General features: G+C 42.0%; 2 protein-coding genes across 5 annotated transcripts in view; both read left to right on the forward strand.

Annotated features, from left to right (window-relative positions):
• clmna (calmin a) overlaps positions 1 to 7530 on the forward strand; it is a 44942-nt gene extending 37412 nt beyond the window's left edge. For 3 of the 4 annotated variants that reach the window (XM_046412558.1, XM_046412561.1, XM_046412562.1), the window contains 4 exons: positions 2481 to 2659; positions 3753 to 3843; positions 3949 to 4007; positions 5912 to 7530. In XM_046412558.1, coding sequence (XP_046268514.1) covers positions 2481 to 2659; positions 3753 to 3843; positions 3949 to 4007; positions 5912 to 6035 — 453 coding nt within the window. In that variant the 3' untranslated portion in view covers positions 6036 to 7530. The remainder of the gene's footprint in view (positions 1 to 2480; positions 2660 to 3752; positions 3844 to 3948; positions 4008 to 5911) is intronic. The other variant, XM_046412559.1, reaches the window with a different exon arrangement.
• Positions 7531 to 10626: 3096 nt separating this feature from the next.
• The window catches only part of dicer1 (dicer 1, ribonuclease type III), a 31859-nt gene continuing 15561 nt past the window's right edge, over positions 10627 to 26924 (forward strand). The window contains exons 1-23 of the mRNA XM_046412604.1: positions 10627 to 10792; positions 15243 to 15283; positions 15544 to 15651; positions 16864 to 17064; positions 17297 to 17459; positions 17653 to 17783; positions 18621 to 18755; positions 18854 to 19014; positions 19128 to 19296; positions 19764 to 20236; positions 20370 to 20502; positions 21394 to 21636; positions 21751 to 21905; positions 22029 to 22161; positions 22389 to 22464; positions 22582 to 22721; positions 23015 to 23194; positions 23344 to 23557; positions 23665 to 23818; positions 23936 to 24118; positions 24633 to 24738; positions 25094 to 25269; positions 25860 to 26625. Of these exons, the coding sequence (XP_046268560.1) occupies positions 16951 to 17064; positions 17297 to 17459; positions 17653 to 17783; positions 18621 to 18755; positions 18854 to 19014; positions 19128 to 19296; positions 19764 to 20236; positions 20370 to 20502; positions 21394 to 21636; positions 21751 to 21905; positions 22029 to 22161; positions 22389 to 22464; positions 22582 to 22721; positions 23015 to 23194; positions 23344 to 23557; positions 23665 to 23818; positions 23936 to 24118; positions 24633 to 24738; positions 25094 to 25269; positions 25860 to 26625 (4005 nt within the window). The 5' untranslated portion in view covers positions 10627 to 10792; positions 15243 to 15283; positions 15544 to 15651; positions 16864 to 16950. The remainder of the gene's footprint in view (positions 10793 to 15242; positions 15284 to 15543; positions 15652 to 16863; positions 17065 to 17296; positions 17460 to 17652; positions 17784 to 18620; positions 18756 to 18853; positions 19015 to 19127; positions 19297 to 19763; positions 20237 to 20369; positions 20503 to 21393; positions 21637 to 21750; positions 21906 to 22028; positions 22162 to 22388; positions 22465 to 22581; positions 22722 to 23014; positions 23195 to 23343; positions 23558 to 23664; positions 23819 to 23935; positions 24119 to 24632; positions 24739 to 25093; positions 25270 to 25859; positions 26626 to 26924) is intronic.

The raw sequence follows: 26924 nt of genomic DNA on the forward strand, positions 1-26924 counted from the left end.
GGAAGAAACCTTGAGCAGGACCCGGCTCACAAGGGAGAACCATCCTGCTGATAGTCGGCTGGGTGAAGGGGGGGGGAGAAGAGGTAGACAGGACAGAGAGGATGAAAGAGAGAGAGAGAGAAACATATCTGCAATAAACATCATAAATTACAAAGGACAAACAAGCTGAAATGTTGTTTAAGTTAGTTATTATATCACTACATACAAGAACAACATGGGCAGATGTTGACAGTAGACATTGGGTTTGTCAGAGGGCTGGATGCAGTTCAACATGTAGATCTGGATGGAGAGAGACCTGCAGAAAGATACAGAGAGAGAAAGAAAGGGAGGGAGAGACACAAAAAACGAGGAGAACTGGACACATAGTCAGTGACATAAAATAATGAATTATATGTTGATCTGATGAGGGGAGAGGAAAAAGAGGAGAGGAGGTGGGGGAGTAGAGATGGTGGTGGTGTTGTGGAGGTGGGAGAACTGCTCAGTGGGTCATGTTTGTGTCCCCCGGCAGCATAGGCCTATAGCAGCATAGCTGAAAGATGAAAGATGAAAGTGACATATTTTGTCATTGGAGGGAACTCACTCCAACGAAATTCGTGCTCTGCATTTAACCCACCCAAGTGACGTGCACACACACACAGCAAACCCAGGGCGACCGCATGCAGCGCCCGGGGAGCAGTGGGGGTTAGGTACCTTGCTCAAGGGTACCTCAGCCATGGACACCGGTATGGGGAATCGAACCAGCGATCCACCGGTTACAGGTCCGACACCCTAACCGCTGATCCACGACTGCCCCTATGCTAAGCTATGATATGAGCTATGATAGAGATTTAAAGATTAACAGTTAGTCAGACCTATTCTGCCTGTGGCTATATATCATGACGTGAGTGCAACTATGCCTACCAGCCCTACACACTTTGTTTGAGGCTAACTATAAGTCCAGAACATTCTGAGCCTGTTTGTCTATCTCCTAATGCTACAAACTGCTACTTACAATAGCACAAACAATAGGACAATAGGATTAACTATGTAAATGTGATCTGGAGAAAAAAAAATTGCAGTACTTTTTTAAGAATTGTTAAAAGTGATGTTGTAATTCTGCAACAGTGGGCTTTACAGGGTTAGTCTTCTCAGTAGTTTTGCTATATATTCTTCAGTGTGTAATCTAAGTGGCATCATGAAATACACTACCTTCAGTCTGCCCGTGTGTGTCTAACTGCCCAAACAGGAACATGAAGCAATGTGACATTTCACACTTCCACAGCACCTCACCAAATGACCAGATGACCTGCTGAAATTCATCATCCACAGTCACCTCATTCTGTTCCACTGATGTTCTTTGAAAGCTTGAGGCCTACAGTAATATTAAATACTGCTTGAAATTTGACCACCAGTTATAATTATTCGCAGATAAACTCCATATTGAGCACTATGATTCCAGTGTGTTTTGTTTGCATGTTGTACACAATTAGAATCCCAGAATTATCAAAGAAGATGCCCGTTAAGGTGTCACATTGTGACAGACTGTGGTAAAAATGTAACCTCTATGTATTCATTTGGACATGTGAAATGTAAAGATATCTTTAAATGAAGATTTTGTTGCAATGAGATTATACATAGATATGATAAACAATAATAAGTGAATTATCTCCCAGTCTTAAGTGTGAGGGTTTTTTTCAAGAGAGGACGGAAAGAATAGTTGCATATGTGCCCTGGAGCAAACATGGCTACACTGTCATACATCAACTTTCTGCATTTATCAAAACTATACCTTTTATGCTTATCTTAACCTAGAGCAAGTCCTTAATGTGCTGCAGATGAGGCTGTTAGTACACTGTGTCATCTGACCATGTCTCAAGGCAAAAGAGTATACAGGAGAATAATATGGGGATAACAACACAAGAGTCTTTCCCTGAAGGCATTCATGGTGCTGTGAATGGCTCTCCACATGAAAGCCGACATAAGTAGTTGTGTGAAGGATACAAAAAAAGAGAGCTGACGAATCATGGCATAAAGCAGGCATGGCTGTTACAAGTTTTGTCTGACGCAGCTGATTCAGCTGTTGGAAATAGGGTTAGGTTAGGTTAGGTTCCAAGAGAGTTAAAATGTGCTGGCTTAAGGGCAAGCACTCCAAGAAAGCTCATATAGTACCCAAAATTGAAAGAGTATGTCTTCTGTGGAGCATCAGTAACCTCTGGGGGTGTTTTTCCTTTTAAAATTAAGTTTTCCTTGTTAAACACTTGAAAGTTTTGGCTTGAAGGTGACAAAAAGAACAAAAAGAACCCCAAAATGGAGTCATATTCTGGGGACGACTATGGTCAAAGTATGTTGGAGTAACTGTGTTTTAGACATTTATTGTTGCAGACTTGCACACAAGTTGCACAACCTTGCCAGTGGGACAAAAACATGCAAAGATTCTGTCTTTTCCTTCTGTGTGTTACTAAGCTGCTAAGTGATCTCTCTTTATTTTTCACTCTTATTAGGTGATCGCTAAGACCAACCAGGAGACTGACACGGCATCTGAATCCCAGGAACATTCTTTGTTTCCTGGGGATAAGATAGGAGAAGTCTGGGTTGGTGATGTTCCAGCAGACGGCAGTGATTTCAGTGAGACTGAGCAACAGAGGTCAGACATTGCCAGGGAAAACACAGAAACCGTGAGGTAGGCTTTCTATTCTTAGCCAGCTCCTTGGTACACTGAGAAACACAGTGGACCCTGGAGGAAACCAGTGTTATGGCAATGGATGGGACTTCTCTGACCTGGCCTTGCTCAGTTTGCTCAGATATTTCCTTAAATGTACTGAACAAAGTTATCTGTGTAGGCTAGTGATGGGAATTAAGACAGGCCTTATGAGGGTTGAGAGACTGCAGCCAGAAGAGAGGGGATGGGGGTTACAGACATTACTGTGGTTGAATCAATTAATACAAGAGAGATTGATTCTGTTCCAGAATGGAATTAAAGTTCTAATTGTTCAGGCTTTTGTATCTCAACCCCCCATTTTTGATTTATTTGTGGTCAACATTATTTCCCAATAAATACTGCCCAGTGTATTTACATCATATAATGTAGTAGTTTTCATTGAAACTGACAAATGGCCACTGTGATGAGGAAAGTGCTTTGAAAGCTACACTCTACTTCATACCAGAAAAAGTTGAACTGCAGCAAAGCTACCATAGGAAGAAATTTAATTTAGTTTACCAAAGCTGCCTTACTGCACACTAGAGTCTAGGTGGAGGTATTGCAACAAGCAGGATTACTCAGTTTGGCAGGTTCTAATTTTTTTTTTCATAAATAGCAATAATCAATAATTATGACCAAATGGCGCTTTATATATTCAACTTTAGTGTTACTAATTCAGGTTCATAAGATTAAAAATTCCAGAAAACATTTACAAATGAACTGACAGTCTAGTCTTCTGGAGACCTAAACCCGTTCTAAACAGAACCAGTCTCATCTGGGCTGCACTAGGACACAATTGCAAGGAATATTTTTATACATGTGTGACTTGTTTAGTATCCAAAACAACAGATTAATGCAGCTGTGAAGATTAAACCTGAAACAGTGAAAAGAAGCCCTTTCAGCCCAAAGTTATAAAGGGGAAGAGACTGCAGTCAGTGAAAAAAATCTTCTGTTTTGAGAAAGTAGCTTTGTAGTTTTGATTTCGTACTCGTATTATTTGGAAGAGCTCCCAAGGATACATTTCCTGGGACTGCTCCTCTTGTTGAGATTAAACTAACGGATTTTGTCTTTTCAGGAGTGACACTAAAAATTCCAGCAGACAAGATGAAAGCCAGATCCCTCCAGTTCTCCGTCACAGAAAGGGGCTTCGCTTCACTGAGTCTACGGTTGGTTTGACAGTGCATTTCCTTCTTCATGGACATATTGCTACTCTTAAATAAATATTCTGTCTGATACTTTATACTGAGTCTGGCATTTTTCCTCACGCACAGGTCAATCAGACTGCAGTGACCAAAAAGCCTGACAGTGATGACTCTCATGATGATTTTTGGTAAGAACTTTCTCCTCTTAGCTTTAACTGTGTATACTACATCAGGATTTCGCAACTATATAATTCTACTACTCGCAAGGATTTCCAAAGCAGTGGTTGATAAGTATATAGTAATAATAAGTCACCTCGTGTTGTTATGTGAACAAATACTTAACACATATTACAAGCGACACTGAAGCTAGATTTATATTTGACACAAAGGGTCAACAGGAGTTTTTATTGATTTGATTTGCAATTCATTGTCGAATTTTACCAGTTTATGTCACCGCCACAACACTAAATGGATGTATCATATGTGAGCTGCTTTCTTTGTTTCATTCACTGTGTGAGTGGTGGTTGTGTTGAGCATAAAGTTTGTAGTGAAATGGCTTTTCTGCATGCGTTTTACTGAAAAAAGAAGATAACTGAACCAGTTTTTAGCTTGTCTTATTTGTCTTCAATCTCAATAATCTCCACCAGCATCAAAAATTCCTGCTTGACATCTCTGTAGCCTGCAGTGTGTCTTCAGGGTCTATGTAGCCGCAGAAGATAAGATGAAAATCTTAAATGCAGAAGTATAGATGGAGATGGAGTAGCTGTAAGCAGCTGTGATCAGACCACGGGATGCAGAGAGGCTGTCATCCTGTCCACGGGACAGATACATAAGGAGGAGGTGTTGCTCGTCTTCGTGACATTGCATTTCAAGCTTTATTTTTTGTCCAGAATGGGAAATACTTGTAACTTCCTATCAAACTGCTCCACATGTGGTTTGATGGGGTTGATTCATAGAATGCAGGCAGAGTTTGTTTTGTGTTTTACTTCATAAAAGTTCTTCATTCAACAGTCCCTGTTGTCTTATGACCTGCTCTCACTCTTCATGCTTTGTTAGAGATTATTGCTGAACAATATGCAAAAAAGTGCCGTTTTGATATTTGGTCATATTGTGATTTCAAAATTATTTTTGATTAATTGTCCAACTCTATTATAGATGTAATCACAATCCACTTCATCCACGCAGTCAAGCAGTTTTTTTTTTCCCACCAGAAGTTCAATTCAGTTTATTTATATAGCGCCAAATCACAAGAAAAGTTATCTCATAACACTTTCCAATTAGAGCAGGTCTAGACCAAACTCTTTAATTAAATTGTAATACAGAGAGTCCAACATTCCCCCTTTGAGCAAGCACTTGGCGACAGTGGCGAGGAAAAACTGCCTTTTAGAAGGCAGAAACCTCGGAGCAGACCCCGGCTCAAGATGGGCGGCCATCTGCCTTAACCGGTTGGGTTGAGCAGCCTTGAAGTCATGAGAAAGCATTCACTACCTAACCTTTGAACAAATACCAAATGCTGCCTTCATATTAAAACACATTACTTATGAAATACATGCAGTAAATTTGGCTCCAGTATCAGCAGTAGAAAACAACCACCGTTTTGCTTATCGTACAGATGGTCACCATGACACTACAGCTGAATGGATGTATGTGAAAAGTTAGCAGCGACTGATGATCACATATTTCCAAACTTTTTAAGCTTCTGATGGCTGACCTGCCACACCACCAGGCAAGTGATCCGCTTGCAACGGACTGTTGAAGGTCTGCAAAGGATACACTGGTCGTGCCTTCAGTATTTCTCTGTCATTTCTAGAGTGAAATAAGTTTGTCAGCTCGATGGGACTTAGTGCTGAAAGGCAGACTGCCAAAAGATCTGGGCCCCAAACTGGGACACAGCACATGAGAAAACTCAAAATAAACATGAGAATTGTTTTATTTTCTCTCTGTCCTCCTTAACTAATGACTAAAACCCGGTAGCTGCAGTGCTGCTTGCAATTATCTCTTTATGTTTTGAGTCTCTGCAGACCTTATTCTCACCTGTATTTCTCTCCCTGTGTGTGTGTGTGTGTGTGTGTGTGTGTGTGTGTGTGTCTAGGCGGAGCGAGAACTGGGAGCTGTATCTGCTGCTGCTGCTGTGGCTGTTGCTCTACTGTTTCTGGCTGCTGCCACAGATAGACCTGAAGACGTTGCCCAGCCTGCTGCTTAACCTCAACAACTGAGACACACACACTCTCTCTCTCTCTCTCACACACAGATAACCTTTAATGCACCAACACTAAAACAAACACACATGCAGCTCAACTGCCATTCCTTTCCTTTTCATTACAATGATTTTACTCCAGATCAAACAACTTTTTTTTTTTGGAGGTTTTTGCTTTTTAGCTTTTGATGTGGCTTGAAGTAATCTGTATGATAATATATTAGAACTACTGCTGGGGAAAAATGAAGTTTGGGATTTTTAGAAAAAGTTGCAATATTTTGGAAAAAAGATCATTTTGAGGAAAAATTATAATGTTTAATAATGTATCGTGTTATTGAATTAAATTTGCAAGTTTACAAGATAAGTTTTTTTACGAGGAAAACTTTATCATATCATTAGGACAGCTTATGTTGTAATATTTTGAGAAAAATCATAATGTTCAGAAAATATAGTTCTCACTCTAAGAAAACATATGAGAATATTTCAAGAATAAATGATTTTGAGAAGGTAATAAACTTTTAATACGAAAGTTGTCATTAAAAGAAAAAGATTGAAAATGAGTGGTTGTAAATTTTATGAGGAAAGGTAATATAAAAAAAAAACATTTTGAGAATAAAGTTTTTCTGAAAAATCATATAAAAATGACCAAGAAATTATAATAATAATGATATGAACAATAAGAAATATTGCTACATAAGTAATTTCTATCAAGATATTTTCTCACAATATTATGACTTCTAAAATTACAGCTTTATCTCTTAATATTGCAACTTTATTCCCCAAAATTTAAAAGTATGACTTTATTTATGCAACATTTTAATTTTTCTCAAAATTACAGCTCCCTTTTCATAACATTGCCATGTTTCTGAAGATATTCCAATGTTATTCTTGAAATCTCCAGGTAGTGGCCCTGATATGTGCTTCTGTTCTAAAGACACTAAAGAAGTTTGTGGGTTATTGCTGTTCAAAACTGACGGAACTGACCTTGTAAGACTATCTGACTGTATAGCACACTCCAGTTTGTAGATAGTTATATATGCTATGGATGTCTGGATGCACAGTTGACTGTCCTAATAGCCATTTAACTGACATGAAGATGTGAAAAGTGAAACTACTTCAGACTGATGATAAAAACTGGAGATAGTGGGGGAAATGAAAGCGAGATTATATATGATAAAGCCGAGCTTTTTGAGCTAATGTACCTGTACTATTGTAAAGAGAACTGAATGAAGTCTGAATGAAGGGGTAATTTGGATCTGCTGCACTTTTGAAAAAGATTACAAACTGCCAAAGATAGTGTTGAAAGTGCTAATATAGAAAATACACAACTCACCATAAGCTCAATAATGGAAATCTTGTTTTCAACACATAGAGAGTCTAGTATAATATTACCCCGGCTCTATATTGTATAATAGTTGAGGCAGAATATGTATTTGTAATATTTTATGGCTCATAAGATGTATGAAAGGATTTTTAAAAGTTTTATGACAAATAAATGTTTTAATGCGACTGAACTATGTTTGAGCTTGTCCAAGATTGCAATGGAAAGAGAATGCTTTACAATGAAATATCTTTCTATATGTTATTTTTGAGCAATGTCTGTAGTGAAGCGCTATTCTGTTTACTCTGAATATAAATACAGCTCCTCCACCCACTGACTGAGGGCCAGCAAAATAAAGCAGTTCATTGCACTTCAGTACCAACTGGGTTACCCCATAGCACAGTGGATCATAGTCGCAACTCGTCTGTGTGTGTGTGTGTGTGTGTGTGTGTGCATTTTCCTTTATCCTTGTGTGAACTAGAGCTGTATCCCAAATCCACATTATATGCTTATCGTAATGTCAATACACTTTACCATTTTATAAAAAAATAGGAAATGATATGTGTGCACCAATGGACCAGTCAAACATTAGAATACTACTGTCACTTACACTTCAAAAAGAAAGAGCAAAAATGTTTTTCTCAGGATTTAATACTTTTCTTTTTTTTTTTTTTTTTTTTTTTTAAGCAGGAAACTTTCTTGACTTTGGAAAAATTTGTTTTACATTACAATCCAACCTAAAGGTCCAATTTCCCGCTGTTTACTGACCTAAAGCAGATATAGTCAGTGGTAAAGGCCGTGCATTCAAAAGGCAACTTAAATAGAGAATTATCTGCAAATGCACCCAACATAAAGATAAAAGTTTATAGTTTGCACTAAAATGGATGCACATGTAGCATTGTTGAGAAAGGTTCAATTGTTGGCATTTTCAACTACTATTGCAAAGAATCTTTTTTTCTTCTCTTTTTTTTTTACTTTATTTTACATTACATTATTTTTACATTACTTTCCTTTTTATGAAATATTGGAATTTTTTATGGAAAATCTAAAAAGACTGAAGGAGATTGGCAGGCAAAATCGAGGGGATTTATTGTGCATATTGCTATTTTAGATTTAGGAGTCAGTCAAACATGAAGTAATCATTTGGATGGTCACAAAACAAAGCTGGAGATCTTAAATGTTTTCTTCTGTCAAACTTTGTTACCCCCCAGATCAAAACAGTTATTTTATGATGATGACATCATCAGACTGTGATCTCAATAAACAAACCAGAAAAATAACGACTGTCTTTACGACTTGATTTCGAGGTTAAGATTACAGAATGTACACAATTAGAGTAAACATTAATAACATTCAACGCTGTAATAAGTTTAGGTTTTAAATAAAAATTAGGTCTGGGTGAGGCCAAGGACAGGTTAGAAGGTTTATGGTTAGAATCAGGATTAGATGTGGGTTAGGGTAAACTGAAGTTAGGATAAGGAAAGAGGGAAGCCAGTTTAAGGTCTTTGCATGGATGCAGTAGACTGTGTGTCTGTGTGTGACCCTGACCACAGGACCATACCAGACGACACCCCCCCCCCCCCCCACCACCACCACCACCACCACTACCACTACCACTAAAACACAGAAAGAGCTGGCCTGGTAAAAGCATATTGGCTTTTGTACTGGACCCTCAGATATTCTATTTGTTTCAATAGCACCAGTGAAGTGCAATAAATGACATGTTTTGAAACTTTTGTCTCCTGTTGTATTTTGTTTTCACTTCCATGCATTTTTATTTAAATAAATGTCTGTCAAGTCACAGATCTATCGCCATGATCTGTGGACCACTGAGGTGTATTGCAGTATTTATGTATTTGCAGAATTGTAACATGGTGTTGGTGGCAGCATCCCAGTGACAAAAACGCTGTATGAAGTCCTGTTAATGTAAACGGGACATTTTGCATTGCTGCAGCTTCACATTCAAAGCATTTCACCGGCAGAACAGACTATGAAGTAGTCACAGGGGATGCGATGTGTTAATGAGTTTAGCACTTACCGCTGTCATTCATCAAACATGTCTACAAAACAAGACTGTGGTTATTTTGTGCATTTTTTAACAGTTTGAAGAAAGTAAAGGAATAAAAAGGAGCAGGAGCACGGTGAGAGGGTGGAGGAAGAGCTGCAGGCCACCTAACCAGCACTGTGGGTGGGTGCTTCACCTGTGTCAAAACCACCAAGTGTCAATAGGCTGTTTGTTTTAGCACAACACGTGACCGCTTTGACGAGTTCCTTCTACTTTATTACTTTATGCTTTTATGTCTTTCAGATGGTCACAGCAATTTGACCCACACAGGCATGTTTACATTTATGTCAAATAGAATCAGTATTTCATTTTTTGTTGTTCTTATATTTGTTTTAATAAACCAAAACTGATCTTAAAGCTACACGTTATTCTGTTTTTGTTTCTTGTTCTGTATATGTAAACTGTCCCTACTAGTTAAGTATATTTAATCCTAAAATGTGTAGTTTGTAGTTAGTTAGTTAATTTTAAGTTGTCCCTACGTTCATTTCCAGGTACAGTTTAATAGATCGTAAAGTGTTGAGTTTGGCGCTCTGAAACCTGCTTTTGTAGACTTTTGTATGAAAAGAGTGGCAAAGTGATAGCTTATGAGTGACTTGAATGTGAGGTATTTGAGAAGGAAATGCTGCCATCTGGAGGACAGATCGTGTAACACAGTCAACCACTTCAGGAGGGCAGAACACATTTAGGAGTGAAGCGTTCCCACTACTGCACTTCCGTTGAACATCCTGAATCCGTTTGATTGAAATCATGGCAATCCTTGTTTGTTCACTGAGTTTGTCCAGTTGGTTTACTTTTTACAGGCCATGTACAGGTAATGCATAATACACAGCATAATAAAAATTTTGCCGGAAGGACCCGTTTTGTGTGCCAGAAAGACGATTAATTTTCGCACAGTTTTTCAGTGTTGTGTATCCTCATGTTCATTCAGAACTAATGTTTACACTGCACTAGCTGCCGAGGGTGTTTTTCCATTCTGTAGTAGCCAGTGCACTATTTTCTTTTGTTTTCATGTTTGTAATGCAATACTACAAACTGAATAATGTAGCTATTTTATATCTTCTTATAAATTATATTGACTTTTTCACATTGTTAGTTCTTATATTTTAATTTATATATATATTCTACTTAAATGTTATTGTTTTTATGATTTTATTAATAATATATCATGAAGAGCAGTCGTTCTCGTTCACAGGAAAATGACGTGCCAGAGTGCTGCCGGCAGTTACGCAGTTTACGTTCATGTTTTGGCGTAGCGAAGGCCCTGGTGAAAGGAAGTGGTCCCACCGTGCGAGTAGCCACCAAATCAAGACAAGTGAATGGCAGTTAGGATTTTCAACGAATGATTTCAAATCTTTTTAGTCAAGACCATCAACAGAAAAGCATACATCAGGTGAGATTATGTACCGAAGTGAATGATTTGTCTTTCTGGAATAACGTTACTCTTTTGCATGTGTTGGCCTTGGTAGCTCTTAGCTAGCTAGCTAGCTAGCTGCCGCTGACATGGTGATGGTGCATGGTGGCTGCAGTTACTGTCCAGACGTTGTGTTGCATTACACGCTGTAAATTTTGGATGAAGCCATGTTTCAGTCTCGCTCTATAAATCACACAGTCGCAGCCGGGGAAGAACACCCAAACATACATGCTTTTTCGCCATTAAAAGAGCCGGGTCCGTAACGGGTTCCAGACAGGCGCGATCCGTTTAATTCAACATCGCTAGCCAAGCTAGGTTAAGTTACCCTGTTGAACGCTGCAAGACGGTTTCCATTGCTGTTATGTGTCTTTCCCTGGTCGGTAATGCTATGTAAGCGGCTAATAGGCCATCTGAGACACTCTTCAGCTACTTCATTTGTTTCAAGCCTCTTTTACAACACAGTATCAGATGAGCTGAAATAGCGTAAATTTTCTAATTTGTCACGGTAACGTTAGCACTCAGTAGTTTGTTAAGGTAAGCTTGCTAATATCACGATTTATATCTAAATTAGGCCAAGGACCTTGAGAGGATTTGTTGCTCTTTGGTGTGCAGATAACTTCAGACATAATTCTTCAAACATTTTCTTCTAATTTCTTTAATGCTACGGACACGTGTTTCAAGTCGATTAACATTAGTTATATAGAATCGCTTAGTAGAAATGGATGTGTTCAGTTGCTAACAAGTTACCTAATGTTAGTCAGCATGGTGTCTGATGGTGACTTAGGCGTTCACTTAACTCTTACCAGTGAGTTCTTGCCAACATAGAGATTGGAAAGCACAATGGTGTAAAATAGACAGTACGAGTGTGTGTTCCTAGCGGGTTTAATGCTGTTTACAGAACATAAGTAACTGTTTAAATGAATGTCACCCTGGTTCGACGTTATAGAATTCCTGACAACTATTGGATGTAATACAGCAAAAATCAATTTTTCAGGCGGACGTTGTGAACATCGTGTTCTGCATGTGTCCATGCCTGATGTAAGCAACACACACACTTTTTGGCAGCCACTCATATGCCAAACTGTGGCACTCTGGTAGATGTGATGCTGACATTGGGATCAAGGTTACCTAAGCACCTTTCGGACCAGCTCTTCTCTTTGTATGTGTGTATTTACTTATTTCCTTTATGAATTCAGATTCTGATGTTTGTCATGTTTGTAGTTATATTTGCTAAAGCCATGCATATTTTAGGCAAATCTATTCAATGAACAATCTTTAGAACAAACAACTGTGAGTAGTTTGGAATAGAATTTTTCCTGACTTTATTTTTGACATTTAGGATATTTTTGGAGTTACACAGATCAAAAGATGCGTGATGGTTCTCCAGTCTTGTTCAAGTGGCAGTTGTTGATTCTGAGCGGGATGGCGTTTACAGTCATGCCATTGCTCAAATGCCTGTTCAGACTCGGATATTTCGTTGCTAATGTGTAATATTTCCCTTACAGCTATCTGTCTTGTCATAACTCCCATGTCTTAATGGTATGACACTTTGACAATGACATTTTCCATTTGCATGTGGTGCATGAAGGCGGTGTGTTGCCGGTGGTTTCCCACTGTACTTGTACCGTTACTGTTAATAGAAGAAGAACAATCAGCTTTATTGACAGTATATATATTTTTAGTTGAACACACACATGCAACACCTGGCAAATTACATGTAGTGAAACACACACAGGAGCAGTGGGCAGCATCAAGTGTCCAGGGAGCATATTGGGGGGTTAAGTGCCTTGCTCAAGGGCACATCAGCCAGCTAATGGAGGGGGAGGGGCATTTTTTGCATTAATCACTCCACCACATCCAAATTTTTCCTGCCCGTCCGATGGGGGAATCGAACCGGTGACCCTCCGATCACAAGCCGCTTCTCCTACCTCTATGCCAGAATTAGTCCAGGGTTATGCTTGTTAAATACACACATGCTATACCTGGTTAATATGTACTCATGGCCCCATTAGGTTATATAACAGAAAAGTATTTTGTTCATCAGATCAGTGGCAGCTGCCTGCTGTGACACATTGTTGAATAACTACTTTACGTGGTGCCTGCCAGTGAAAAATGTCCCCTTACTGTGGAACATGACTAACATGTCTTTTTATGGTGCAGTGTATAGTGATCTAAGTAATATAACGTAATATAGTTATCAGTGACATGTGTCAGTTCAGTGTTAACACGTGATGATAGGAAAGTGGTGCATCTTGACATGGTACACGTCAAGCTACTATGACACCTGATGCCCCCTGCTTTGCTGGCTTACTTAGAAAACAAGAAGTGCGAGTGATTTTGCACGTGTTGTGCACCACTGGTGTGTGTTCGCCAGTGGGCCCTTCTGATGGGGTTACTAAAGTGAGGTTGTGATTCTCCTCAATGTTTTACATGTTCATCAGTCAAGCTGTGAGTTGTAAATTTAAGTTTTCTCTTCACAGTAAGTACTCCATCTTTGTTGCCACGTGTTACGTGCCAGTTGTCTGTATTGTACCACTGATAGGAACTGATAACATTGTCACTCACAACACAGAACTAGTGAACAGCAGTCATTCTTGTTTCACCTCACGTTGAACCAAGAGGTTGGACTTGAACACACTGCAAAGCCTACACCCGATGGGCAGCTTGCACATACATTCTGTGCCTGCATAAGAGGAACTAACCCTCCATAAGCAGTAGTCTGCATTCGGCAGCGGCGAAGGACAACTGGAAGACTATTAGTAGGACTGCAGATATACAAACCATTGTTATGATAAATCCGTGTTTGCCTTTCACACCACTCTTGCTCATCATTTAGACAGTTTCAGTTGGTCCTCGGTTACTTCATTCCAGATGGCCATGTTGGGGGGCGAAAATATTTGTGTTTGTGAATGAGCGATGGAAATAAAAAATGAGAAGAGTGTTCTGTGTGTGTGCCCTCTTGACTTAAGTTGCTTGGTTTCTTCACTTTTGTTTCCTTTCTCGTGCGCTTGACTTGCTGAGTTGAAAACCCAATCGCAGTGATTTTTTTTTTTCCTCACTGATGATGGACTCCGACTTCCCATTCAGTATGCTGAAATGGCTGAAAAGTTGCAGAGTGCTGGTGTTAGTGCTCAAAAACCCGGGCCACAGACACTCATCGACGGCCTGGCATCAGCGAACATGCTGCGTCAGGGCCCTAGGTGGACAAAAAGGCTGCTGGGAAAAGTCACGGAGGCCAGCAATAATAATGTCCATCCCAATGTAAGCAATGATAACCAAATTTTATTTTTTAAAACAACCAAAATGATTTTAGTTATTTTTGCTTCAGTAAACTAGTTGATAGTTATATATTTTGCACCAGAAGCTTTTGTGGAACACTTTTGGTGGCACAAACAATCTATCTTTATTTGATCAAAGAATTCATTTTAAACTCATCAGTTGTTTTTTTTTTTTTTTGCCCAAATTCAGTTGACTTTTCAAATACACGTGGCATGCGTTAATTGCAGCAACTTCATCATATATAATTACCAACATGACAGTAGTGGAGCAACAGTTGGTCCTGGAGGTTGACTTCATTACATTGCAGACCACATTGAGGTTCGCAGTTACCCTAAACTGTAACTGAAGCTCCTCTTCTGGACTCCTTACCTGTGTGTTGACAGATTTCAGCCGGGGGGCAGCCGTGGCCTAGAGGTTGGAGAAGCGGCTTGTGATCGGAGGGTCACCGGTTCGATTCCCCCACCGGACGGGCAGGAAAAATTTGGGTGTGAAAAATGCCCCCCTCCATTAGCCGGCTGATGTGCCCTTGAGCAAGGCACTTAACCGCCCAATATGCTCCCCGGGCGCTTGATGCTGCCCACTGCTCCTGTGTGTGTTCCACTGCATGTAATTTGCCAGGTGTTGCATGTGTGTGTTCAACTAAGGATGGGTTAAATGCAGAAGATGAATTCAGTGTGTGTATGTAAAAATATATATACTGTCAATAAAGCTGATTCTTCTTCTTCTTCTTCTTCACCTTTGAAATGTTGAGGCTGCTAGTGTTTAAATCCTATGTGTGCGTGTTTCTGTTCTGGTCCGAAACCCCTCTTTGTCTCTGAACATCAGAGAACTCAGTTCGGAGCTGCTGCATTTCGCTTGTTCTCAGAGTTGTGTTTAACTGACCGCTTGACTCGGCCTCCATAGACGAACATCAGGTTGTGTTATGTTTCCAGCCACCAGCAAATGCGAGCTGCCCTTTTAATATAAATACTGCACCGAGCTGATTGCTGGAGTCGGTCATCCTCGCAGTGGAGTTGTGTGGTGTGGTGGTGACTTAAGGCTGTCTTACTCAATAATGGACCCCTCCTCCCTCTGCCCGCTGAACTTTCAGCATATGGCACCCTGCAGTACTATACTGTTCTCATTTTGCTCTCTGTTTTTGTTTTCGCAGAACTGGAGGACTTACTCACCATCCCTGCCATTTGTGTAGAGGTGAGATATTTTACTTATGAGTGAACAGTACCATCACAATATGACAATAAGCACGTCATTAACAGAAGCAGTCTCTGTGGAAGCCAGCTTGAATGCTTCCCCTGCAGAGATTTTGGTGTGGGTTCTTATTTATGAGTAGTCCAGAAATTGGTGCTACTATTCACAACCAGAATAACATTTTCATTGTCATTTATTACACAGACTTCTGTACGTCTGTCCTATCATTATAACAATGTTCTTTGTTTTTTTTAATTTTTCAGGTCTTTTTCCCGCCTAAATGTGGGGGAGCATCAGGAGTTAAGCTATATTTTATCATGAAGCCCAGATTAAATGTTGTCTGCTTATCCAGAATCTCTCAGTTACTACCTGTGAGTATATTTCCTCAGACATTCATTCTGTTAGTGTGATTTTTTTCCATTTTTTCCCCCCATTTTTCTGGTCTCCCTAACTAGACTGTCATTTAAAAAAACAAAAAATCTTCAGCTATGTTCAAAAGAAAACTGATTGCTGAGTTTTCTTCGGTCCCGTTGACTTGCCTCTTTAAAGAAGAGATTGTTAGTCCCAACAATTTGTAGTTTTCCTCTGGTTGAATTTCCTGACCAATTATGACTGAAGATTTTCCCCCTGCAAAACAAGAAGAAAAAGCCCACAACAGCAGGCAAAATGCATTCTCCTAACGCACAAAACGTGCTGTGTGATTTCCGTTTGGTTCACTGCTGTGCAGTTTTACATGTTGGAGCTCTCTTACCTGCCGGGCAGCACATGTCTTTGTGTCTTATGCCAACACTTAGCAGCTGTTTGAAACAGTTTTGCGAGTTGTTGAGTTAGGAGAGACTATATAGACTTTGTGGACAGTGGTGCAGTAGTTAGCACTGTCGCCTCATAGCAAGAGGGTTCCAGGTTCGAATCCCGGTCTGGGCCCTTGCATGTTCTCCCTGTGAGTTTTCTCCGGGTACTCCGGCTTCCTCCCACAATACTAAAAACATGCACATTAGGTTAATTGGCTACTCTGCATTGCCCCTAGGTGTGAGTGTGAGAGTGTGTGGTTGTCTGTCTTTGTGTGTTGGCCCTGCGATTGACTGGCGACCAGTCCAGGGTGTACCCCGCCTCTCGCCCGTAGTCAGCTGGGATAGGCTCCAGCTCCCCCTCGACCCTGATGGATAAGCAGCATAGAAAATGGATGGATGGATAGATGTATATATAGACTTTGTGAATTTGGCAAATGTTCTGTGTTGTTTCTTTCTTTGTGTAAAAACTTTTTTTGTCCATTGGTCCAGGTGATGTACGCATTAAGCTGCATATGGTGAGATCCAATCACAAGTGGTCATTTGAGGCACATGTTAGCGCCATGTGTGAAGTGACACACTCGTGGCTGTTCAGTTGTGATCGGATCATGCGACACACATGTTAATGCTAGGTGTGAACAGCTCCACTCTGTCAGTGGTGGACGTACTGCAGGCTGCTGGCTGTGTCTGAAGCGCCTCCTCCCGTCCCTATCTTTGCAGCCTTCTGAATGAGAATGAGAATGGGCAGCTGTTGTCAGCACGACATTAATCTAATATCTACATCTTCCCTGCCAGTGAACATCTGAAAAGAAGAATAGGATGAAATGAGATAAAGTGGACTACTGGAGGAGCCCAGCCCCCTCACCTCCACCTCTTTGAAGCATGGCAGGCCTACAGCTTGTCACCCCTGCCACTTCACCCATGGGGCCTTTCTTTGGTCTGCCATGGCAGCAGGAGGCGATCCATGATAACATCTATACACCTAGGAAATATCAGGTGAGAAAGCTGCCATCCACTTGGACGTGTTTACTAGCTGCTTGATGCGTTGTGTATGTAGCTATGTATAACTATGTCTATGGTAATAATTTTGCAGAAAAATAAGCACACGATTAGTAAGTTATTCATTGCTCTTCATTTGTTTTCATTTTAATCGATAAGTATTGTATTTATTTCAGTTGACACTCGCTGTCATTGACTCACTGGCTGTTAAACCGAATCTTCTCCACAGGTAGAACTTCTTGAAGCAGCTCTTGAACATAATACTATCGTCTGCTTGAATACTGGCTCAGGGAAGACCTTTATTGCAGTACTTCTAACAAAAGAGCTCTCCCACCAAATCCGTGGACAATACCAAGAAAATGCGAAAAGGACTGTTTTTCTGGTGAACACAGGTGCGTGCAGCACACTTTGCCTGCTTTTGATGCGCCACACAATTTTCCTAGTCTTTCCAATAAGTCTCTATTAAAGAGATTTTGAAAACTGAACTGTCCAGACACAAATTACACTCTTAAATTCAAATGCATGCACTGGTTTAATTGGAATTGTTCTAACTAGTTTACTGTATCTCCGGTCTACATTGTCCAGCTCTGTCTGTAGTTCAGCAAGCAGCTGCAGTCAGGACTCATTCTGACCTCCAGGTGGGAGAGTACACAGATTTGGAGGAGACCTCAGCATGGACTGACCAACAGTGGAATCGAGAGATAATCGAGAATCAGGTGCGCTGATCATCCTCATGGCCTTTGACAGTATTTGTTTCGTGAAATTAACATTCATACTTCACACTAGTTTCATGCTTACGTGTTGTAACCGTCATGCAGAGTTTTGTTAAGCTCAAGAGGTGGCCCTTCTAATGCGGGTGAACAGGGTCTTCACCTACAGTGAACAAGGAATTGTAGGAAATAAAATACATCATTAATGACCTCTGGCCATGTGCACCGTGATGGAGTAGACATCACCTCGCCATGTGTGTGTGATCAAACTGTCCTGCTAACTTCTAAAATACCTCTCAGTCTCATATGTGTTAACAACTTTACATTTGTGATCAGCGTCTTTGAAAGATTGATACTTCACCACAGGAAAAATAAAAAGAGTGTATGCTTTGATCCTAGTACGCTAGTAGAATGCCAGTACACCTCAGAACAGATGTTGCATCACACTGAACTGGTGTAGCAGAGCTTATGTGGTTCTGTAGATCTATGGCTGACCCCACAAGCCTCCTGGTCGTGAACTTAGACCTTTGCACAGTTCTGTGCATTTCCCATTACCCTTTTAGTTCTTTTCTTTACAGTTGTCTGTGCATCAGAGACGAGACTAGGTTTGTAAAATCTTGTTGCACTGCTATCCTGCATTGTTCTATTGGCTATGGCTTGTCTAACAAACCCCAACATGTTGACTGACCACTTGAGGTTTGACTCAGGACTTGATGATTCAAATTGTTGCTGTAGTTGCTGACACCTTCGCTAACAGTGTCGTTTCATAGTCGGTCTGAATCGTCACAGCTGGCAGTAAATATACTCTTACCTCCTGTCATTCTCAACTTTTTCCTCATAAAGGTGCTGGTCATGACTTGCCACATATTCCTGCACATTCTGAAGAATAAGATTTTACAGTTGTCTAAAATCAACTTGGTGGTTTTTGATGATTGTCACCTGGCCATCACAGACCACCCTTACTGTGAGATAATGAAGGTGAGATTGTGCTTCAGAGTGAACTTCTTGGTTTTTTTTGCAGCAATAGTGTCCTGAGGGAATTGTGAGTGACCCGCCTCTCTTCTCTGCCTCCACAGCTATTTGAGGGCTGCTCGTGCCCTCCTCGTATCCTGGGTCTTACATCTTCCATTCTGAATGGAAAGTGTGACCCATCAGAACTGGAGCAGAAGATCCAGAATCTTGAGAGAATCCTGAAGAGCAATGCTGAAACTGCCACTGACCTTGTGGTCCTGGACAGGTACTGAAAGCCATTATACTGTAATAGGACTGTAAAATCAACTGGTGAATGAAATCGATGGACTGGCAAGCCAACACACTCAAGTCTAACCTGTGTGCTGAATTATATTTCAGGTATGCTTCTCAGCCAAGAGAAGTGGTGCTGGACTGTGGCCCCTATGTGGACAAGAGTGGCCTCTCCTCCCGTCTGCAGGCAGAGCTGGATGAAGCTCTCCATTTCCTGAATGACTGCAACATATCTGTTGCCAGAGAGGACCGTGATCCCACATTCATCTCCAAACAGGTCAGAGCCTGAAAGGTTTTCTGTATTTTATTCATGTGCCTCCATGCTGGTGATAACAGTGGCTGCAGGCATTATGTTTTCAGGATGTCTGTCCCATTCTTGGATATCTTTATTATTTCCAAAAGGTCAAAGTTAAACTTTTGAAACTTTTCAACACCAAAGCTCAGGAAAAGAAAGAGAGACTTTGACCATATTTTACATTTGCTCAGATACTGAATTAGCGGTTGCCTTATTCCAACCTCTGTTAAACATAAATCAAACTGTCAAATGCTGTGATAATTTGCCAATTCTTTGCCATATAGTAAATTGAAAACAGCATAAAGATGATATGTTTAAACTTATGTCATCATGATTTTTGGACATACTTGTAAAGCAGCATGCAAATGCTGTCTGTCACTTGTTTGTGGTATTTGCAGTCAGTTGTTTTCAGGGGGATGCTCTGTTCACTCTGTCTCTGTATTGTCCAGGTCCTGAGTGACTGCTGGGCTGTGCTGCAGGTGCTTGGACCCTGGTGTGCCGATAAGGCCGCGGGCATCATGGTGCGGGAGCTTCAGAAGTACATCAAACACGAGCAGGAGGAGCTCACCCGCAAATTTCTGCTCTTCACCGACACCATCCTGCGCAAAGTGCACGCCCTGTGTGAGGAGCACTTTTCCCCCGCCTCGCTGGAGCTCAGGTTTGTCACCCCGAAGGTCCTCCGGCTGCTCGAGATCCTGCATGAATACAAACCCTTTGAGCGGCAGCAGTTTGAAAGCGTGGAGTGGTACAACAACCGCAACCAGGACAACTATGTGTCCTGGAGTGACTCTGAGGATGAGGATGAGGATGAGGAGGTGGAAGCCAAAGAAAGGCCAGAAGCTAACTTCCCCTCACCGTTCACCAACATCCTGTGTGGGATTATCTTTGTGGAGAGGCGTTACACAGCTGTCGTCCTCAATCGGTAGGCTTCTGTCATTTTCACGGCTGTTTGCCCTGCAGTGACAGCTGACAAAAAAAAAAAACATTTCAGATTCACCTTCTTATGTTGTGCCACTGCAGCTGAGAGAAACTTTTTCTTAATGTGTATTCCTCAGTCTGATCAAAGAGGCGGGGAAACAGGACCCAGAGCTGGCTTACATCAGCAGCAACTTCATCACCGGTCACAGCATCGGCAAGAACCAGCCACGCAACAAACAGATGGAGGTGGAGTTCAGGAAACAGGAGGAGGTATGCACGCGGAAATTATGTTACCATGTTTTAGTATACATATATGTGTGTTTCTTTTTTATTTGGAGCAACAGGCCACCACATGGAGGAATACTGCTGTAACCTGTCACTTTACATGATCCGCTTATTCAGTCACTGTAGCACGCTGTTCACACTAGCAGGAGTGCGTGAGTCTGCTGTAAAGCCATACTCTTTTAAACCATTGTACACAAGTACAAGTTTGTTCTGTTTATTTTGAAATGAATGGGCTTAACCTGCCGGCATTGGTTTGACACTGGTTTTATCTTTGATTTTCTGCTTCATTACCAGTCCTGTTCCATTCAGACCTTGTTACTTGTTGGTACAGACAAGATAAGTGTAGGAGGAAACCATACTGAACATGAATAACGAAGATCCTTGTAAATATCTTACTAAACATTCAGTCATTTTGTGGAAATATGGGCGGCACGGTGGTGCAGTGGTTAGCACTGTCGCCTCATAGCAAGAGGGTTCCAGGTTCGAATCCCGGTCTGGGCCCTTCTATGTGGAGTTTACATGTTCTCCCTGTGCCTGCGTGGGTTTTCTCCGGGTACTCCGGCTTCCTCCCACAATACCAAAAACATGCACATTAGGTTAACTGGCTACTCTACATTGCCCCTAGGTGTGAGTGTGAGAGTGTGTGGTTGTCTGTCTTTGTGTGTTGGCCCTGCGATTGACTGGCGACCAGTCCAGGGTGAACCCCGCCTCTCGCCCGTAGTCAGCTGAGATAGGCTCAGCTCCCCCGCGACCCTGACGGATAAGCGGCATAGAAAATGGATGTGGAAATATGATTATCATGGCAAATATAATGGAATTCTTATCAAAGCAGTATCAAGACTCTCTTCTGTGTGTTCCCCCTTCTTTCTATCACAGGTCCTCCGCAAATTCCGGGCTCATGAAACCAACCTGCTAATTGCCACCAGCATTGTAGAGGAAGGTGTGGATATTCCAAAGTGTAACCTGGTGGTGCGGTTTGACCTGCCCACAGAGTACAGATCTTATGTCCAGTCCAAAGGCAGAGCTAGGGCACCTGTCTCCAACTACATCATGCTGGCTGACAGTGAGAGGACCAAAGCCTTCGAGGAAGATCTCACTACCTACAAGGCCATAGAGAAGGTGACCTTTCCTTTTTGCCTTATTTGATGGAGTTCATAGTTTTTCATCGTTCGTAGTGAAAAGGCGTGTATAGTAGTGGAAAGGTGAAGGTGATCTCATTTTACATTTGAGCAGATCTTAAGAAACAAATGCTCCAAGTCAGTGGAGGTGGGCGAATTTGAAGTGGAGCAGGTGCTGGACGATGACAACATCCTCCCACCTTACGTGCTACGATCTGAGGATGGAGGTCCCCGGGTCACCATCAACACGGCAATTGGACACATTAACAGGTAGGCTGATTTTTCTGCAAAACATTTCAAAATTCTCCAAGAAAATAACATCGGCAGTCATTAATCTTGCTTTAAGTGCTTTAAAGTGGCATGTCTTAATGTTGTTTTTGCTCCGGGGCTCAGGTATTGTGCTCGGCTGCCCAGTGATCCATTCACCCACTTGGCACCAAAGTGTAAAACTGTGGAGACGCCGGATGGACGCTTCCAGTCCACACTCTACTTACCCATCAACTCCCCTTTGCGAGTTCCTGTGAAGGTGAAGAAGAATATCTACGTTTTAGCAATCTTGGTGTTGATTATGCACTGAATTTTGATAATTTCTCCCACATCTCAACACTTAGACTTCATTCATTGCACTTGTTTACAGTTTACATGTTCCAGCCTCCCTCAGAGGATTTAGCGAGAGTTAATCACATTATAAGTACTTAAGGTTTATTCATTTTTCATTCATTTCATTTCATTGTGGTGGAACTGTCTTTGCAGGGTCCTGTAATGAACTGTACCAGATTGGCAGAGAAAGCAGTTGCACTAGTATGCTGTGAGAAACTCCACAAAATAGGTAACAGCAGAATTGAGATATTGCATATTAGTTTCCTTTGGAAAAAATATTTGCTGTTTGCTTGCATCTGTAGAACATTTCCCCGCATCTAGTTTAATTTGTTCATCTTGCTTCCAGGTGAGCTTGATGATCACCTGATGCCGGTGGGGAAGGAGACAGTGAAGTACGAGGAGGAGTTGGACCTTCACGACGAGGAAGAGACTAGCGTACCAGGCCGACCGGGCTCCACCAAGAGGAGGCAGTGCTACCCCAAAGCCGTAAGGGTTCCCTGACTCTCTTTGGATGCTAAGAATTAGTATGTCAGACAAATTCTGAAGTAGCTTTGCCTCACAGCCTGACCTTTTGAAAACTGAAAAATGATTATATCGGAAATGCTGTTACGCGAAGAAAACGTTTAGATTTTTAGATCTTTTCAAACAATCCGTAAGTTGAGAATTTCCCCACTGCGGGACCAATAAAGGTTTATCTTAAAGGTTTGTCTTAAGTTGAGTCTACAGTTACTTGTTTAAGGATGTCTCATTATTTTTTTTATTGCCTCTGTTGTCTGCAGATACCTGAGTGTCTGCGGGATTGTTACGCTGTTTCGGAGCAGACTTACTACCTATATGTGATAGGGATGGTCCTCACCACCCCTCTCCCTGATGAACTCAACTTCCGCAGGAGGAAGCTCTACCCGCCGGAAGACACCACCAGGTGCTTCGGAATCCTGACTGCCAAACCCATACCGCGAGTATGTCACCTTCCTGAACTCTGTCAGTGGACACGAACACGTTTTCACTTCTAGCAATGTTGTGCTTTTATTTCACAAAAGAAAAAAAATTGCCTCAGCACCGCCGTCTCATCAGTGATCATGGACAATGATGCTTTTCTTCTATCCAGATTCCACATTTCCCGGTGTACACTCGCTCAGGTGAGGTGACCATCTCCATCGAGCTGCAGAAATCTGGCTTCGTGCTCACCGCTGCGCAGCTCGACCTCATCACCCGCCTACACCAGTACATCTTCTCCCATATCCTCCGCTTGGAGAAACCGGCCCTAGAGTTCAAGCCCACACTGGCTGACTCGGCTTACTGCGTTCTACCTCTGAATGTTGGTGAGTAGAATCGCTCTCAGTGAAGCTTGGTGGATCACTTTTCACGATATGTGGCAATGCTCATTGGTTTTCTTTCTTTTTCGCTATTACTTCACTGGCTCATTCAGTTGGGGACTCAAACACACTAGATATGGACTTTAAGTTCATGGAGGACATTGAGAAGTCTGAGGCCCGCACTGGCATTCCTACCACTCAGTACACAAAGCAGAACCCATTCACCTTCAAGCTTGAGGACTACCAGGATGCTGTCATCATTCCAAGGTACTTCCACTGATTCAGTGTGAGTCAGACAATGTAGGAACAGAGTCGCTGTATATAAATGCTGAGCTGAAGACTGATTTGAGCTTCATACTGACTATCACGCTGCTTCTGTCCCAGGTATCGTAACTTTGACCAGCCTCATCGCTTCTATGTTGCTGATGTGTATACCGACCTGACGCCGCTCAGTAAGTTTCCTTCGCCAGAGTATGAGACATTTGCTGAGTACTACAAAACCAAGTACAACCTGGACTTGTCCAACCTGAACCAGCCGCTTCTGGACGTAGACCACACCTCCTCAAGGTCAGCTGCATGGCTATCATGGTATTTAAATATAGCTGTAAAGTGCTGTCCGCTTTCTGTCAGTGGCATGTAACAGGGCAACTGTTGGGCTGTAATACCGCATATGTGAAACAAGTTTCATTTAAAAGCAAAAAACGTGCAGGTGTGGAGTTATAAAGAACTGAACTAGTTAGATCTCTGTAGCTAAAACTCCAGGCTACATTCACTTTGAGTAGCATAACACCATAACACAAACCTGGAACCAAACTGATGGAAGAAAAGTTGCATTGTGGGTAATTAAGGAATGCGTGGAATAAAAAGGCAGTATGTGCAATAGAGTCTAATGCTCAATCAGTGGAGTTCTAAGTCTTTAGAATATTTTAGACTGGATCCTTGAACTTTTCCCTTGTCTGATAATGGGCTTAAGAACAGGCAAACTGTGAAGTACACTGTCTTAGTGTAATGACAGCACTTTGCACATGCATTGTTTTTAGACAGGTAGAAGGTTGAGACTCCTCTTTCCTTTTGCTCTCAGACTGAACCTGTTGACCCCTCGGCACCTGAACCAGAAGGGCAAAGCCCTGCCACTCAGCAGTGCAGAGAAGAGGAAGGCCAAGTGGGAAAGTCTGCAGAACAAGCAGGTAACAGTTGTTTCACACTGACAGTAACACTTACAATTCAGTGAGACCACTGTGTTGAATTCTGACACCTGGCTTAACTTTTCCAACAGTGCAAAACAGTGTCATTCTGTATCACACTGTGTTTACCTTGTGATGGTGGAGAGGGAGTAACTGTGATTTCATTTTAATAAGAGTCTTTGGATGGAAATGTGAACCAGTCTTTGTCATTTGCGTTTTGCTTTAGTCAGCAAAAAAAAAAACATTTTCATGTCTTTAAGCCTTCTGAGGTGGCCACTGCTGATGTGATTATTTAGAAGCTGGATTAACCCGTTTTCATCATGGAACAGTCCCAGTCCAACAGTGTGTTGTTTGTCAGATCCTGGTTCCAGAGCTGTGTGCCATCCACCCCATCCCTGCCTCACTGTGGAGGAAAGCAGTGTGTCTGCCCAGCATCCTCTACCGACTCCACTGTCTTCTGACCGCGGAGGAGCTCAGAGCCCAGACAGCCAGGGAAGCTGGAGTAGGAGCTCAGACCCTCCCCCCTGACTTCAGGTCCTGGTTACATGCACTACACACACGCTCAGCGTTAAAAGAAAATGAGCCACTTTGAGTTAATCCATTTTCTGAATCAGGACTTTCTTTACTTACACTATTACACTACTCTAATACCGCAGTTGTACAAAATTTGAGAATTCATGCATAATCTTCCACAGTGTTAAAAAGCAGCGTAAAATAACGGCGTAGTACTCAGCTGGAGTCACCTGCTAAATGTAACAATCAAGAGATTTGTTTGCCAGCTGGCTGCTACAGGTGGTGCAGATGAGATGAACACTGTCAGTTCATGGCACATTTGAAAGAATTTCCAAACCCGGAATCATGCATGGTTGCTTCAGGGATTCTGTAATATCCCAAGTGACAGCATGGAGCTTTTGTGCTGAGTATACCAGCTTACCACCAGCAGCAGCAGCAGCAGTCAGGGAAATCCAGTCAGATTTAAACACCCCTTAACCACTGCTGAGTGGGAAATATCTTTTTCATGAAAATGCTGAATTTTAAATATTCTCTTCAGATCTGTGTTTCAACTTGCCCCAAAACAGTTTGCCAACCTTCTCACGTAAAGATGGTCTCTTTATACATGACAGGTATCCAAACCTGGACTTTGGCTGGAAAAGATCTATTGACAGCAAAACATTCATCTCCTGTCCTGAGTCCTGCAGTGAGCACGATGAGGGTCTCTGTAAGCATCAAGAGACCGAATCCCCTGACCTCAAATCCTTAACACATCCCAGTAGTCACCACTCTTCCCTGCCTGAACAGGGCCCCCTCATGGCCCTTGAGCCCAGAGAAACCGCCTGCACAAGAAACATAATCAATGGCACTGCCCTAGTTGCCGACTGTGACAACAACGGCCACCAAGAAGAGCACCTTCACCAACAAGACAATTGCCAATGCTCTCAGCCCAGCTCTCCTGGGCTGCAGAGCCCTGAATCAATACAAACCACTACCTCATTTCCTGTGCAGCCCTCTCACAGCTTGAAGAAGCCCAGTTTCAGTCCTCCACAGCCTAGTGATGAATGTACACCAGGGAGGACCTCAGACCACACAAATAAAGCTACCTCAGTCTGCAGCCAGGCAGCCACGGGTCCCAGTGCTCCCTCAGCACCTTCTCTTGACCTTACCGCTGTCCCACAGCACAGAACCCAGGCAGGAGACTCTCCCAAAAACCTGGGTCCCAACCCGGGTCTCATCCTACAGGCCTTGACCCTATCCAACGCCAGCGACGGCTTCAACCTGGAGCGGCTGGAGATGCTTGGAGACTCTTTCCTCAAACATGCCATCACCACGTACCTGTTCTGTACCTACCCCGACGCTCACGAGGGACGACTCAGCTACATGCGCAGCAAGAAGGTGAGACAGGAAGAGGGCGTCAAAAGTGAAAAGATAGTAGTGGTCAGAATTTTCAAGACATTTTATTGCTTCTATGAATGCTGATGTAAACATGAATGTATTATTAGACAGGTTGTATTTATGTAATTTAGTTTATAGATAGAGTTTATAAATACCTGTTTGCCACTTTTGCTTGTCCGTCTGTATCGCTTAACTAAAAGACTGCCAGAAAAACTGTTGGATTTTTCCAAGTTATTTTCCGTTCATCTACAACTCACACTGCGCATTTTGTCATTAGTGTCATAGCATCCAGAAAAACG

This window comes from Scatophagus argus, chromosome 15 (assembly GCF_020382885.2).
Source record: "Scatophagus argus isolate fScaArg1 chromosome 15, fScaArg1.pri, whole genome shotgun sequence".
In the NCBI taxonomy this organism is placed as follows: Eukaryota; Metazoa; Chordata; class Actinopteri; family Scatophagidae; genus Scatophagus; species Scatophagus argus.